Source organism: Lathyrus oleraceus, chromosome 5 (genome assembly GCF_024323335.1).
Source record: "Lathyrus oleraceus cultivar Zhongwan6 chromosome 5, CAAS_Psat_ZW6_1.0, whole genome shotgun sequence".
NCBI lineage: Eukaryota > Viridiplantae > Streptophyta > Magnoliopsida > Fabales > Fabaceae > Lathyrus > Lathyrus oleraceus.
Window position 1 is genome coordinate 375,504,244 of NC_066583.1, and position 16,332 is coordinate 375,520,575.

Sequence of the window (16,332 nt, forward strand, 5' to 3'; positions counted from 1 at the left end):
GAATTGGAAAATCAATGGTGCAACACGGCCACCAGTGTCAGCTGACACGAGCCGTGTTGGCTCATACGTTGATTTTTTTTTTCTCTTTTGTTTTTTTATCAAGTATTGAGTTGAAAGGATGTTTTGGGGGTTTCTAACCAGTGCCAATGGATTTTCACTATTTAGAATAGTTTTTATGAGGAATCAGGGGATTTTTGACAACACCAAGAATTGTTACACGATTAAAAATTGGAGAGATCTCGGAATTCGGAGAGCGGAAGATTTTCATGAGCGGACGCAATTGAAGATCGAAGTTATCCAATCACTTGTAATATCTAATTTTCATCTTGAATTTATTTTGAACAACATGAGTAGCTAAACCCCCAATGCTAGGGGGTGTACTTGATTTGAATCTGTAATGACTTTGAGTTTACATTTGCAATGACAATATTGTTTTTCAGAATTATCGTAATCTTTTGATGTGTTTAATGTTTTCTCTTTCGGAACAATTGAGATTGTTGTATGATAATCAATTAGGTTGGACCGCCATTGATAATGCTTTAATAAGATTATTCTGCATTAGATATCACCTAGGACTAGGGATACCCTGTATGAACCAGATTATTCTCGTTATATTAAGGCTTAATTTCACCGGTAATTTTTATGGACATAGATATTAGGGTTGAACGATTAAAGGTTTTCTCACCAAGGCCTTGGGAGAAAATACCCTTGAGAACTGATAGTAATTAATTGGTATTTGTTGATGCTATACTGACTCAGAGTTGTTATAGGGACAAATTGCACACCTTCCCTGACATGTTCCTTTACCTTGAAAACCCTTTTTACATCATTATTTATTTCATTTGCCATTATTTTTATAAATTTGAATCTAAAACCCCCAACACTAGTTTTTGTTTAATTGAACGATTATTCAAACTCGATATTAACACGCAGTCCTTGAGATCGATATTCGGGGAATTTCTCCTTTATTACTGCAAGAGACAAAATAATACACTTGCTATTTTTTTGATCAAGTTTTTGGCCTCGTTATTAGGGACTGCCAAAATATAGAGTTTAAATTTTGTCCAATTGAAATTGTGTTGCTCTACAACTAAAATTTTATTTTTGTCATTTAATTTATTTCGAATTTTATCAACTAATATGCCTCTGATATTTTATGTGAGGTAAGACCTCAGCTGAATTTCCTTGTAACACAGAAATCGAAAGAACTTTACATGCAAGAATCAAATAAGCTAGATTAGCAAAGCTGGAACCGGACAAAGAACAACCAATTGTTCATTCAGAGCCAGATTCAGAGCCAGAAAAAGAGCCAGAAAGAGAGGCCGAAGAGGAAGTTCCCTCAGTTCACTCAGATTCAAACTCAGAAACAGAAACAATGGCTGATGATCCTCCACCTCCAGAAAGGCTCCTTGGTGATTATGAAGGTGCAAATGCACCTGGTGGTAGATTAACAATTGTCAACCAACCGTGAATGTGCCTAATTTTCAACTGCATCGAAGCACAATCAATCAACTTGAAAGAAAACCTTTCACCGGAAAGCTGAATGAAGATTTAAACAAGCACTTGCAGAGATTTCTGACCATGAGTACTACTTTGAAACTTGGTGGTCATACTAATGAAGCAAAGAAGTTAAGAATGTTCCCGTTCACTTGAGCTGAAGAGGTAGAAGAATGGTTCTATTATCTCCCAGCTGGCAGTATTACATCATGGGAAGAGATGGAAAAGGTTTTCTTAAATGATTATTTTCCAGCATCAGTATTTCTGAGAAAAAGGTATGAAATATTGAACTTCAAATAGAAGGAGGGTGAGTCTTTAGGAGATTCCTACAAAATATTCAAAAGTGTCCCGGTGGCTTGCCCAGCTCATAATATTGATCAGACTGAACAAATGCAAATGTTTGTTAATGGTCTTAAAATAAAGACAAAACAGTTGATTGATACAGTAGCCGGTGGCTCAACCAATTTCTCAACAACTACCGGTATTAAAAAGATCATTGAAGCGATAGTTGCAAATGAGCATTTGAATTTGTATTATAGGTGTACGAGCAAACCTGATGGAGTTATTGATCTGAAGCTGGAAACTAATAAAATCCGGTTGGAAGATACAGTAGTTGCTGAAGTGGAAAAGAATTTGAAGGCTATGAATATAGGTACTCAACAGGTAGCTCAAGCTCAACCTGCTCATACCGTCAGTTGTGAGATTTATAATGGACCTCACCACACTGTGTATTACTTTGCAACTCCTCAAAAAATTGAAGAGATAAAACTTTTGAAGTAGAATAATACCTACTCAAACACTTACAATCCAGGTTGGAAGAATCATCCAAACTTCTCCTGGAAAGATCAGAAAGGGAATGTTCCACAACAGGGTCAAGGTCAATATCATACTCAATATCAACAAAAATAGCAACAACAAGCTCCAAAGAAAGCAGTCTTGGAGATTTCCATTGAGAAAATGGCCGCTCACAATATTGAGTTCCAAGAAGAGACTAGAAACAATGAGAAAAAAACCATTGCCTCTATCAGAAATCTTGTAGTTCATATGGGTCAGGTAGCACAACAAATAGCAAGTTCTCGAACATCAGGTTCCTTACCAAGTGAAACAGTACAAAATCCAAGAAATCATGAGAATGTTAATGTTGTCATGATGAGAAGTAAGAAGGTTGCTAAAGATGAAAAAGTTATACCACCCGGAAAGCCAACTGAAGAGAAAAATAAAAAGGAGACTAAAGTTGTGATTAAGTTACCATATCCTCTGAGAGCAACAAAAAAGTAACCTAGAGAGACAGACTTTAAGAAATTCATGACAATGTTCAAAAATATAGAGAGTCATATGCCTTTGTTTGAAGCACTCGAGTGAACGCCCATGCAAAAACAGTAGCCCTACCAATGAGAAACTCAGAAGTTAGACCAATAATTCCTTCTTTCTTCACCAAATGAGCATCAATCTCAGATTTCTTCAAATGAAGAGCATCAACTATGACATGAGATCTGGGAATCTCCTCTAATCCAGTAAAAGGTACTTTGTCAGATACGGGTATACCCAAAATATGAGCATACTCCTCCAACATGGGCACAAGCTGATAATCGGGAAAAGTGAAGCACCCGTATAGAGGGTCATAGAACTGAACCAAAACACTCAGAATTCTTTCAACCACATCAGTAGATAACACAGACAAGAGATTCCCATGACGTCGCTTGAAGTCCAAGGGATCTAATACAAAAGATGACAACTTCCTTAGTTCTTTCAAATCAGGACATCTGAAACTATACTTCTTAGTGTTCCTTCGTTCACAATCCATGGTCTGAAAATATTTGCAAATAAGACCTTAGTTCCTTGAAATTTATTTTTTGTGATGGATGTCATGATGCACATGTATGCATAAATGCAACAATCACACACAAGGGATCACACACAAGGAAAACACAAACAATGGTCAAGGGATGAATCAAGTCATCATCAAGATCAATCATCCATTTTGGTGGATTACAGCTTTCACCTTATCAACACCCAAGTTCCATTGATATTGACAAGACTTGATCGGATCAACCAAAAATCAAAGGGTTTGTTGTGAGTCACGAGCATGGAGTCGGGTTAAGAACCATCCCAAAGGAGTGTACTAAGGATAAAAACTTGTAGATCATATTCTAAGAAGTTCCCAGAGTCTTAATCTCATCTATCAAATATTATAGGTTAGGATGACTGACTCATAAACCCATAATATTCTCAAGAGAAACTCGTCTGAGTGTAGTATCACGTAAAAACTGTGATCAAGTCTACACCTAAACATTCTTTGCACCACGTCCTAAATAGGCCAAGTTGGGTTAAATGTTCTACGGTCCTCATCTTCTCAGACCCTAAATCATAGAAAGTAATGCCTATCCACAAATAACTTGTGTGACATCATTAACTCCAAAGAGGTATCCATAGAGTATATGGGTCTCAAGCCAACTTTCTAAGGACTACTCCACACAAGTTGAACATGACTATACCATCCTCCTATCTTAATTTCACTCAAGTTTGGGTTAGAACTTATCTCACCACACAGAGATCACCAAGCCCAACAGATAGATTATATCACACAAAAAACATATACAAACATCAAATATACAAATATATACACATAAAAAGTAGGCTAAAACCACTAAGGACTACTCCCCAACAGAGTCGCCACTTAATTTCAGTTGCGATAAATTCATGACCATCAAGCTATGGATAAACTTGACGTCAATAAAACCAGAGTCGCCACCGCACTTTTATTGTTTCCAAAGGAAAAGGGAAAAGTTTGAACAAAACCCAAAGATAAGAGGTTTTCAAATCAAAACTAATAAAATGCCAGAGATTACAGGTTATGGGGTTGGTCACACAGAGGGAAGGTGTTAGCACCCAAAGTGTCATAGGTACTCCTAGGGAGCCCTTTTTATGTGTGCATATGTTTAGGTATAAAAGATGTTTGAGAAAAAAATAGAGTGTGGGGGGTGAGAAAAGAATTCATTAATTATATTTTTGTGTTTGACAAGACCTTCGGTCTCGTGCCTACGTACCAACATAAAAATTAGGGATCAAAACCTTGTAGTTCGTGGTAAAAATTTCAAATAAGTTGGTGAGTTGCTTTTAATAAAAGTTTAATAAGAAAAGGAACAAAGCTCCAGAAATTTAAATGGGGTTATTAGTTCTTTTTGTCTTTTGAAATTTAAGTCAATATGGTTAAGTTTATTTACAAATTTGATTTAAGAAAGAGTTTGATAATTCAATGGCATAAGGCCAAAGTTTCTAATCATTAAACAATGTCTAAGTTTGAAATCACAAGCAAAGAAAAGTTTTTGAAAAGAGGGAGAGATTTTTGAAATTTAAGAAGTGGGAGGAGATGAAGAGGCTATCCTAAGCACAAATTTAAAAGTTAAGAGTTGAAAATATCTAACTAATGGGATGCAATTCAACAGACAAGAATGTCATATAGAAACCCATTTTTCTTTGGACTTTAATCAAGCAATGATCAATAAGCAATGAGAAATACCTAGACATCATAAAAATCAAGGCATCAAATCAAGATGGCCACATTTAAGCAAGCATTCCAATAGCTAGAAGTCTTCATTGTCTTCATTGTCTACCAATGTACTAGATGAAATATTCCTTGATAAACTTAGAACAAACCATCAGACATAAACCATGACAAAATAATAATTAAGCACAGAGATAAAGTAGCATATGAATCAAAGAAATCCTCAAGTCTTGCATCATATGAAAGTCACTATCAAAGATAGCTCAGTCTCAAAATGTTGGCATTGGCCAAGTCCTTTAGCATAGGGAATGTTTCCTAATTCTAAGTCCAAAGCTCAGATCAAGTTCCAACAGTCCTCCAGATGTTTTTTAGGGTTTTTTTTGTTGTTATTAGGTGTTTTAAAGTCCTAATACCACAAACAAAATCAAAATACACAAACAATATATACAATCACAAGATATGGCTCGAGTGAGCAAAGTGAAAAAAAAGGACTTAACATAAACAAGTTATATGAAATGTAAATGGCAATGGATGATAAATGACTGAAATTTAAATTGTATAAAGTAAATGACTTGAAAGTAAAAGCATAATGAATAAAAGTTAGTCAATGGTTAGTGTTGAGTTTTAATTGATTAAGTCATTCTTTGGAGAACACTTAACCATTCATTCACAAGTATGAATCCTTAAACCAAGACATCTTCCATGAGAAGGGATCCAACTTGGATAATTTAACAAGTATTTCACTAACTCTCATGAAAGGAAAAAAGGTCAAGTCTCCACACAATGCCATGAAGAATGGGAGACTTACAGTCTCACTTACTAGAATGCTATGCCTTGAGGGTCAATTTTAGCTCTATGTTAAGCAATCATAATTGGACTTATGTAGAAGTCACAACTATCTGACGCCGGGAAATAACAATATAGGTGTAAATGCATGTTAGAGACCTGGTACAAATAACCAAACTCCTAAAATATACCACACACTAAAAGAAAATGGGAGGGACCTATCTCAATCATACTTGTATTGATTCATCTGACACAAAGTCATTGATGAATCAATTAACATTTAGACATTAGAAATTTCATTTGTCAAATGAGGGAGTGAGGAAGAATAGGGATGGATATGAAGTGGGAAGGGGAAATAAAAACACAAATTGATCATGAGAGAAATTTCATCTGATTTGAACCATCCATTCATTTTGGGAGATGAAATGTACATTTCATCAATCCCCTAAATCAAATGGTTTTGATCCAACAAAAGTCAAATCAATCATGACCAAGGCTCAAATAGAAAGTCAAACTTCACAAGACCATCAAAATAGCTCAACATAATTTTTAAACATTTAATCAATTAAAATACATTTTAATTTGGTCAAACCCTAAAATCCCTTCAAAACACCAAATAAATGGCCAAGGGATTTATCCTAGGTCAAACAAGGTCAAAGGACCTTAGACAAAAAATTTAACAATTTTTAAAAAGTCAGAAGTATTTTTAAACAATTAAAAATATGCACAAAACATTTAATACATGGAAAATACAAAAATTAATCTAAAAAATAATTTTAATTCAGAATATGGAAAAGAAAAATATTTAAAGATTTTTGGTGAAAGTCCCATATTTTTTGGATTAAAAATGAAATTTCTATGAATTAAACAAAATAAGGCAATTAAATGAAAAATCAGAAAATACAAAAAAAAACAAGGGCCATTAGATCTCCCTCATTAATTGAGGTGGCAAATCTGATGGCCAAACACGCGCTTCACACCATATACCTCAGTCAATGCGTCCTAGGGATGGTAATCACAAGGAGCAGTCAAGATTAAAATATTTCAAATGAATCAGAAGGTTGGGAGAGTGTCAACGCACCACCGGAGCTAGGGCTCCGGTCACCTTCTCCAGTGGACCTCACCGGACAGGTCCACCATCAACCTTCACTAAATAAAAAGTGAATACACTAATTTGAAGATAAAAACGCGAGAGATCCAAACCTGCCGTCAAGATTCTTCAATTCTCACTATATTGAAAGATACGTGGAATTGAAAATTGAGGAGTATGAACTGAGTTGCTTCGATTTGACCTCAAAGAAACTCAATCTTGTTGCCTACATTGGTAGGACTTCAGCGAACCAAAAATTAATTGAAATGATGGAAAAATGAGAGAGAATCGAATAGAGAAAGTTTGACAAATTTCACCTTTTGTTTGCAGTGGTGAAGCTCGATTTGGATCTCAATTGGCTTGGGCTTGCTTCCACTTGAGTACATGAGGTGAAATAAGAGCTCAAATGGCTTGGATTCTTGGAGTTTCAACTTCAAAGCAGAAGTGAAATTGAAACTCATTTTCAAATGAAAGCCTTCAAGATTATCCTTTAATGGAGGTGGAGAGGTTGCAGAAGCAAAGCTTGGGCAAGGTCTCCTTCATTCTGATCAACAAGGCATGTATTTATAGGCTTGGCAAGTTATTTTCACACATTTCCATTCAAATGCCAAAAATAGTAATTCAAGTGTGGATGGGCGTATGATAGGCCCATGAGATGATGTCAAAAGGTCCAAAAATGACCATGAATCATACTGAAAGCCTAACATGAATCCATGCATTTGTAATTGATAGGTGATCATGAGATTCATCCAAATGGAACCATGAAGAGTAACCATTCACAACTCATTCAAACATTGTCCAAATGAAGTGAATTTGTACTTTTTGGAAAGGTGAGATCAAGGGGAACAAATTTCATGTTGAACACTTTTCCATTAGAATCTTGGATCATGATGAATTTCGAGGTGGAAGTTTGGGAAATCAAACATAATTGAAAATTTTCTAAGTACCAAGTCAAATATCCACTACTTCCACCTTGAATAAGTTTTGCCATGAGCTTCAAATGGGAAAAGTTCCTTCACCAAAGTTGTATATATTTCAATACTCTTCAATTTGGTCATAAATTTTACCACATTTAGATTTGGCATAAAGGAGTTATGCATTTTAGAAGTTGAGGAAAACTGCTTGTTCAATGGTAATTGCCCAAAATGACCTATAATGTTTACTCTTGGTACATTCCCTTGCAAGTTGAATTTGACATTTCTCAAAGAATCAAAGTTTGATAGGACATCTTGAAATTGATCATGAAACTTGGATTGCCTTCATCTTATAAAAATTAAGCATGTTATGATCCTTGGAAGTTGAACTTCTAACTAGGACATAGACAAAATGACCTATAATCGTTCACCATAAAATATGACTTTCCAAGCAAAACTAGCTCTTGACCTCAACATCAAAGTTGTTTGGAATGTCATAAGGAGTAACTTTTCTCTTTGAATCATTTTCATATGAAAAAAAATGTAGGATATAGGGTCTAGGGAACCCCAATTTTGACTAGTTGACTTTCTCTGGTCAACCACCTTGAACCAACTTGCAAACCTGAAGTTCTCTTGATCTTTGGGAGTCATGGAGGATCATCTATGTATAAAATTATGTGAAATGAAGTATACCTTAAAATATTTGACCAATTGATGAAGAAACTTACTGAGGAAGTCACATAAAATACATAGATGAATTAGGGCTTCCAAGGTAAACAAGCTTCAAACACTTGATGAATTATTGATCAAAATGATAAATGAAGAACATGGGGATCCATATATGATGTTTGGAACCATTGTTAACCTTCCCTTTATTTATCTCCTTGCATTGAGGGTCTCAAACCCTAGATGTGAGCTTGATAGAACATGGGTGGATGCATACACTACCTACAAAAGAAGTAAAGCTTTACATAGACATATTTTTGATATTTTGGTTAGTAAACAAAGAAAAACAAAGTATGATAAAATCAAATATGCTTGGTGATCTCTCCCAATGCAAACCCAATGAATGAGGGGTAAGGAGGATGCCAAGGTGTGATCCAAAAGCCAATGCAAATGATGAGATAGCATGAGGGATCTTAAGGTCAAAATTGGGGTCTTACACTATATGTAATAAAGTTCTTGATTTTCCTTCTTCATAGTGATGATGCAAGTTTTGATATTCCTTTCATTCCTTCTTATGCAACACAAGTGTCTACTTCATATGAACATATGAAGAAGTTGATAGAGAAGATGTACATGCTTTTCGTAACGATCATCAAGAAAACATCTGGAAAAATTAACAAGTATTTTATATTCTTCATTCATAATTTATTGTATGTTATAATTTCTAATTATGATATTTTCTAAAAATTATTATTTGAAATTATAGGTGTATAAAGTCAAGACACCGAGAGACAAGACAACAAGATAATATTATTTGATGTAAAGATGTGTACATGGTAGGTTGTTTTGTGTCATTTTGGTTTTGATGTAATATATAATTTTTGGTTCCTAATGAAATTATGTCAATGATGTAATATAATTTTTGGTCTAATTCAATTCACAAATGGATGTATTGATGTTTCTGGTCTTATACGATTCACAAATATTCAGGTTGAAAATTTGAAAATAATGTAAAATTGAAAAATATATATTAAATAAAAACAAATAATATCACGAGATTTTTAATTCAACCGTTGTCATAAGTAAATCGCTATTCAGAATAATAAAACGCAAGAATGACGTTGTTAGGATTCAAACCCACGATCTATAAATTATTTCAAAACTACTATTTTTTTTTTACCCGTTATTATAAGTAGCGCACAACCTAACTTATAACTACGGTCACTCGCTCGTTGTGAAAACCAACATACATACAATCACACGCTACCTAACAACGAACGTGCAACTGTCATTATATGTATTTCACAATTGTCACTATATGTGTTTTCATAGTAGTGTTTCTAATGCAAATGAATGGCTTAAAATTGAATTTTTTTTAAATAACCCACTAAATTATTACATTTGCAATTATGATGTGCACTTTTTGCTGTGGTAAAATATTGGCAAATGCGTCAATAACTCTAGGTGTGATGATGCCGTAAATTCCTTGAAATCCATGAAATGATGGCCACAATTGTGGTTACATACTACAATTTAAAACCTCATGCAATACTTCACTAAGAATTATTGCAACCTTGGTCTCCCCTTATACCATTGGCAATCCATTGTTGTCAATTTGAACTACTTTCTATAAAAGAAGTTATTGCAGCAACAAGAGCAGCTTGGAATTCTGGATTAGAAGTCATAGCAGTTGTTGCAGCATTAGGTGTGTTAACAAATGAATCATTTTCCATTCCCAAAATATTTGAAGCTGACATAAATTTCTGAGGCAAAATAGGTTGAAAGAGGCTAAACTGACCCTGTGATGAATTATTGGTAGGACTTTGAGTGAGATCTAATGTGATAGTTGGAAATGGAGCAGAAGCCGAGAGTGTTATGTTGTGTGAACAAGGGAGTGACGAGCTTTCTAACATTGTTGGATGTATAAAACCATCCGCACTTATCATTGGTCCTGAAAGAAGCATGGATGCCGCTGATGTTGTTGTTGATGCCATTGTTTTAGCTGCGGGTGGAAGAGGATGATCATGTTGTCCTTCATATGTTGTAACCAACACACTTCTATCATTACCACACCTTTGTACCTATTTAAAAGAATCATACTAATTAAGTAAAAATTCATGTTAACATATATTGAATTCATTTCGCAATATGGACATAGATATTGTATATACTTGTTTCCGAACGGGACATGTAGTCCCCATTGTGCAACGATAATAAGCTCTTGGATGTGGATTCCCCTTCGCCATCTTCTGCCCATACTTTCTCCATTGACATCCATCCGAAATCTTTCATCAAAAATAAAATTAGTCTTATAGTAATTATCTTATATAGGCAAGTTGCACCAACAAGAACAATTTATTAGTGTGACACTAACCATAGATGCTTCTGATTTTGCCCTAACTGATACACGAGCTTTCTTCATCATTGATTCAGATGCTTGATCAGAAACCACTCTTGGAACTTTGTTTGAGATCCACCCTCGAACTGTTGTCTTAGCTTGTGAATTTTGTTTCTGCTTTAGGCGTAGAACACGCTCTTCTAACTCTTTGTAACTAATTCTGAGTCTATCAAGCAGATCTGTTAAATGCTGATTTTCAACATTCATTTGGTGCAATTCAGCTGCCAAGGCAACATACTGCATACAATATTCTAAATGATGAACTTCTTGATAAAAGATGAATGTCTCCATACAATACTTACAATCTTTTTGTTTTATAAAATCATAACTATATAGAGTTGTACACCAAGAAAAAAATACCTTAATTGTTGCATCAGATTCGACGTCATCGGGTTTGTTGCTAGGAGAAATCTTTGTTAGAAGATCTAAACAAGTCTGATGAATGAACAACAAAAATAAAATCTTAGTGAAAAATGAATTTGCAAAATGGAAAATCAATAGAATTAATAAAATGGATCTATACATCTACGTGATGATGATGCTCTATTTGTTCATGATTAAATGGACTCATATTCTTGATAGCAAAGAAATCCACTTCATCCACCATTGGTTGTTTTCCCTTAAACAACATGACTTGAGAAGAAGAAGAAGAATGTGGAACTTGAACAACACTAGAGTTTCTTATGGTTTCTTCTTTTTCCATATTTTGATATATGTATAAATAATTATTAATTAATGAGAAATGTGTCTGAGGGTAGAGAAAATGGTTAGATGAGTATCAATGGAGAGTCATCTATAGCTCTAAATATAGTTTATGCCCACACATTTGTTATATGGAAGTCCAAGAGTTTGTGAGATGCACATCTGACTCGGCAACAAAAATGCTTTACTTGGACTAACAACAAAGGTTAGTTTTGTGACTAGAAGCAATTTTAATAGGAGATAAGATCATGCGTAATGTTGCTCACATGGCACTTTTTCATAGGATTTCTAAAAACTAATGTGTCTTGTGACCAAAAATTATGAATGTATTTTTATTTCTTTCATATTGTTTTTCTCAACAGAAGTAGCGCAAGAAATGCTCTTTAACCTATATTAAGAAGATGGTTTACCCACTAGATAAGTCAATAAAATGAGGCCACTAGAAAATGTTTTAAAATTCAGTCAAGGAAAAAAGAAAATAATATGAAATGTTCTTCGGGAGAAAGTTCAGGAAAATCACAAAATAAACAATTGGTCACGTTTTGTATTTTTACATTTAACTAGGCAAATAAATACTCATCCTCTCACGTGGGTTTGTAAATGATATTGCTATTATGTTAAGTGTGAAAGAAAAAAAGACGAATAATATATGTGATTAAGAGAAATGTGTTCATTGTTTTTATATTTGGATGTTACTAAAAACATTAATTATAACTAATTCGTCCGTCTTAAAAATATTAATTATTTAATCATAAAATATTATAAGAAATATTTTTCTTTTTTAATTATAAGATATAAAAAAGTTAATTAATTGATTAGTGACAATCAAACATCTATTCTATATATGAACAACGACTTAATAACTCATTCTCAAATAAATGAGTATTACAAATTTAAATTTTAAGTATGAAAAGGACTATAGTTAAGTGACTATTGCATTATTTGTGATAGATATTATTATTATTAAATTAGTTATGAGTAAAATATGAGATGAATAATATATTTGATAGAGTATTTTTTTTAAAAAACAAAAGGGTTGGCGTTCGATAAAAATAAATAAAAAATTGTCTTTAGGTTACATTCTCCAACAAATCATCCATAAAAAAAACACTAATGTGAGTAGGACACTATTTATAATGAATCAAAATGAGACCATGTACTTCCCTCGTTAACTCCATAATCTAGTAGAATATTGAGACAAATCCACTCTTTAATATTTATTTCGAAGTAAAATTGATACATCCTTGTGGAAACAAAGGTACACCAGATTACTTTGGCCAAATGACAGTCGTGCATGGAATGGAGAATATCCTCAATTTCATCTTCACACTACTTACACTCAGGATCGTCAAAGAGCATCTTATTTTTCGTTTGATTCCTAAGCAATCTATTGTGATATAAAATCTAAATAAAGTCATGTATTCTCTCTGAAGCACCGAGATATCGTATTTATTGGACATGTGACTTCAATGGGTGAATTGTGTGTTTCGAAAGAAAAAAAATTAGTTTGAAATACGTTTACTATTATTTTTAGAGTTTAAAAATATTTTTAAAATGTTTTAATAAATTAGCAGCTGAAAGTAAATAAGTAAAAAATAAAAAGTTAAGGGCAAGAGAATTAACACAAAGAATTATAGAGGTTCGATCGAAATGAAGTGACTTAATCTTTTCTCCGGTCTTGAGAGTACTTAATATTTCTTAAGAGCTTTTAGTAGGTTAAATTCTCGAAAGCTCTTAGACAAGGAAAAATGAAATCTTCAAACTAACTTCTAACCAAACAACGAACACTAGATATAAGCAGTTAGTCTTCCGTTTCAACAACAACTTAAAGCGGTAAGTCCCTAAGCTAAAACAAAATTTTCCACCGGTTTATCTCATACCAAGGTGAGCTTTTGAACCAGAATGAACTCACGAACCGAACCGAGGTTTTGACCAAGCTGACCAGGAACCATTGAGATTTTGAACCATGCTTATCTTAAACCAAAGAAAAAGCTCATGGGCAGCCGAGCTTAAGAACAAAACTGAGGTTTTTACAAGGATAACCAAAAACCAATTTGATATTTTGAACCAGACTAATCTCGAACCAAAATAAACTTTTACCCAGGCTTTGCTTATGAACCTAAATTACGGCTTAGAATCCAAATCCCCAAACTAAAGCTTTTAACAAGTTTAACTTTTAATCCAAATATACATTTCTTTATAGATAAATTATTCAACCGAGGGAAAATACTCCATAATGAATTTACAATAATGTCCTTCCAGAATTACAAAGATGCCTCACTAAAAAAATAATATCCTCGAAGCGTTACGGCTGAATTTAAGTGAGAGAAAGTTGAAAAATATTTTAAAGAGAGAGTGAGATGTGAGATAGAATACTAACAATTTTGTATTTGAAAATGTGAAGGGAAAAACCTCTATTTAATGCTAAAGGGTGACACAAAAAATAAAAACTTCTTAGGCCAAAATTAATTTGCTAATCAATTGGCATCTTGTTCCAATGGATTGGAAGGTCTCAAAATAAACGTTTGGGATGTTTAAAAAGGAAGGGAATGATATATAGTCGTTGTCGTTCATTAAGACATTGCCCAAAACATTTAAGGACGGTTTTTGCACTAACCTAATTGATTGGGTATAAGTGTCAATTGATTGAATAGTACAATTTTTGTCCAAAATCATTCAAATAAACCCTGATTCAACTGGCACGACATCAACATATTTTTAAGAATAATTATTTAAGAAAAATCGGCTTGAAAACATATTTTAGTGTGTGTGTGTGTGTGTTTGTGTGATTTAGTCAAATAACTTTACGAAAAAGCTCTTATACTTATACAAAATATTGTTCACTCAGACGCGACAAAACGAACTTTCATACTTCCTCTCTTTCAAGCTTTGAAACTTCAAGATTTTTTCCAACGATCCAATCTTATAAACACTTACTTAATTTATTTCTTCTTGAAGATGAGGCTTGAGTGCTATTCCAGTTAAGTATCATCATCGTACGATAGTGATTATCAAACCCTACTTAATCTGTTTGCATATTTAACCACTTTTATGCTTGTATTTAGTTGTCATCATCAAAAATAAATTCGTCATTGAAAACTTCTTTGATTACTTAACCTTCAAACCATGATTCACATTATTCTATCCCACACAATATCAAACATGTCTTCATCAAAATTACAAAGATTATATCATCACAAAATTATTACTTCTCTACTTTTATCTTCAAAAGGTCAATTTTTTGTTTTTTAAATAAACATTATTTAAAGTTTATAGATATTGGAGACATATATGATTCAATGTAGATAAACTATTTCTTTATTACCTTATTAGTTGGACACCATGTTATTAGAGACCAAATTATTTCACCTCAAACGACTAATCATTTTTAGTGTAATTGAATAAAATAACTTTAATGAGACAACTTAGCATTTCCCTTCTCTATCTTTCTAAATTACTTTTCTTTGGCTTCTCTCTAGTTTTTATTCACCACCCACCGTACCCTTTCTTTCTCTCCCTAATCCGACTTTTCACCTTCATTATGTAGTTATAATAGGTGGTTGTGTAATGTGAATCTTTCTTCTTATCAACTCTTGACACCGATGGGGTTGCACATCACAAATCAACTTTTGATATTGCCTCTCTATTTCTCTCTCAGTACAGCTCGATCTCTAGCTAGCCACTCTATTTTTTGTTTGGATTTTCCCTCTCAGCAATAATCATTTTCTTCTACCACTTTGGGCCAGTTTATTTTAACTTTAAAAAAATGGATTTTTTCTTTATATTTTTTAAAATGGATTCTACAAAAATGTTTTTCAAAATATTACAAATTTTTCTAAATTTGTTTTTTATAAATTAAAAGATTGAATTGTTCATTTTATAACATAAATATACGTTATTGAAGATCAAAATATAGTCAAAATAACAATTTTTTCAAAAAATTGTATCTCAAAAATGATTTTTATGAAAAACTATTTGAAATAGCTTCAAAATTAAGTGATTTTTTTAAATTTTGATATTCAAAAAAAGTTTCCATAAAATGATGAAATACCTAAAATAACATTTTAAGAATAACTATTCAAACCAAATTTTCATCTGAAACTTTTATGAAAAATTTCTTTGTAAATTTTTTTTACACTATAACATTTAACACTATAAAATTATTTTTAAAAAAAGTCAAAACAAACGGGCCATTTGATTCCTTGAAACTATGATTGAGTTTTCTTGTTGGGTTTCATGTTCTGATTTATAGGTTCCTTGTGAATCTGTGTTGCTTCCTTTTATGGGTCATATTTCCCCTTTCCTCCAATGGTCAAGCTTCAGCTTGAGTTTCCAACCTAGTGTCATTGTCATCCGCAAGATTGTCAATGTTCTTCAAGGTCTGACAAAGGTCGTGCATTTGTATTGTTCTAGATCTTTTTGGATAGTGGTGGTAATGTGTGTCTTAGTAAGTACAACGGTCGTTGTACTAGACTTTGATTTCAGTCTTCCTCCTCCATGTGCGAAGAAGGGATAATGATCTTATTTGGTTCATTGTTAATGTTTTATTCTAGACTGTTATGTTCGAAAAGGCTTGTATGCTTAATGTTGTCGGGGAATGAGTTGATGGCATGTGGATCGAATTATGTGTTGTCAGTCAGTTCATTTTCCATATTTTAAACAATGACTGAGACTCTCAGACTATTCATCTTCATCCTTTTTTGTAACTTGGTTTAATGCTTGATCAAAGTTTCCTTGTGCTGCACTTATGTTGAGCATTTGTCTGTTAAGATTA

The 16,332-nt window shown here is 33.2% G+C and overlaps 1 protein-coding gene across 1 annotated transcript; it reads right to left on the reverse strand.

Annotated features, from left to right (window-relative positions):
• Positions 1-10,045: 10,045 nt before the first annotated feature.
• LOC127079582 (probable WRKY transcription factor 31) lies at positions 10,046-11,576 on the reverse strand. The gene is made up of 5 exons (XM_051019965.1): positions 11,380-11,576; positions 11,217-11,291; positions 10,833-11,093; positions 10,630-10,743; positions 10,046-10,539 (listed from the first exon to the last, which is right to left on the reverse strand). The coding sequence occupies exons 1-5, from the start codon at positions 11,557-11,559 to the stop codon at positions 10,069-10,071; spliced, it is 1,101 nt and encodes a 366-aa protein (XP_050875922.1). The 5' UTR covers positions 11,560-11,576; the 3' UTR covers positions 10,046-10,068.
• Positions 11,577-16,332: the final 4,756 nt, after the last annotated feature.

What these genes read in the sequence shown, in the direction of transcription:
- LOC127079582 (XM_051019965.1), bottom strand. Translation starts at nt 11,559, where the DNA reads ATGGAAAAAGAAGAAACCATAAGAAACTCTAGTGTTGTTCAAGTTCCA. An exon ending in AATCTGATGCAACAATTAAG is followed by an intron (nt 11,094 to 11,216) that starts GTATTTTTTTCT and finishes TATTGTATGCAG; the next exon opens with TATGTTGCCTTGGCAGCTGA. An exon ending in CATGTCCCGTTCGGAAACAA is followed by an intron (nt 10,540 to 10,629) that starts GTATATACAATA and finishes TCTTTTAAATAG; the next exon opens with GTACAAAGGTGTGGTAATGA.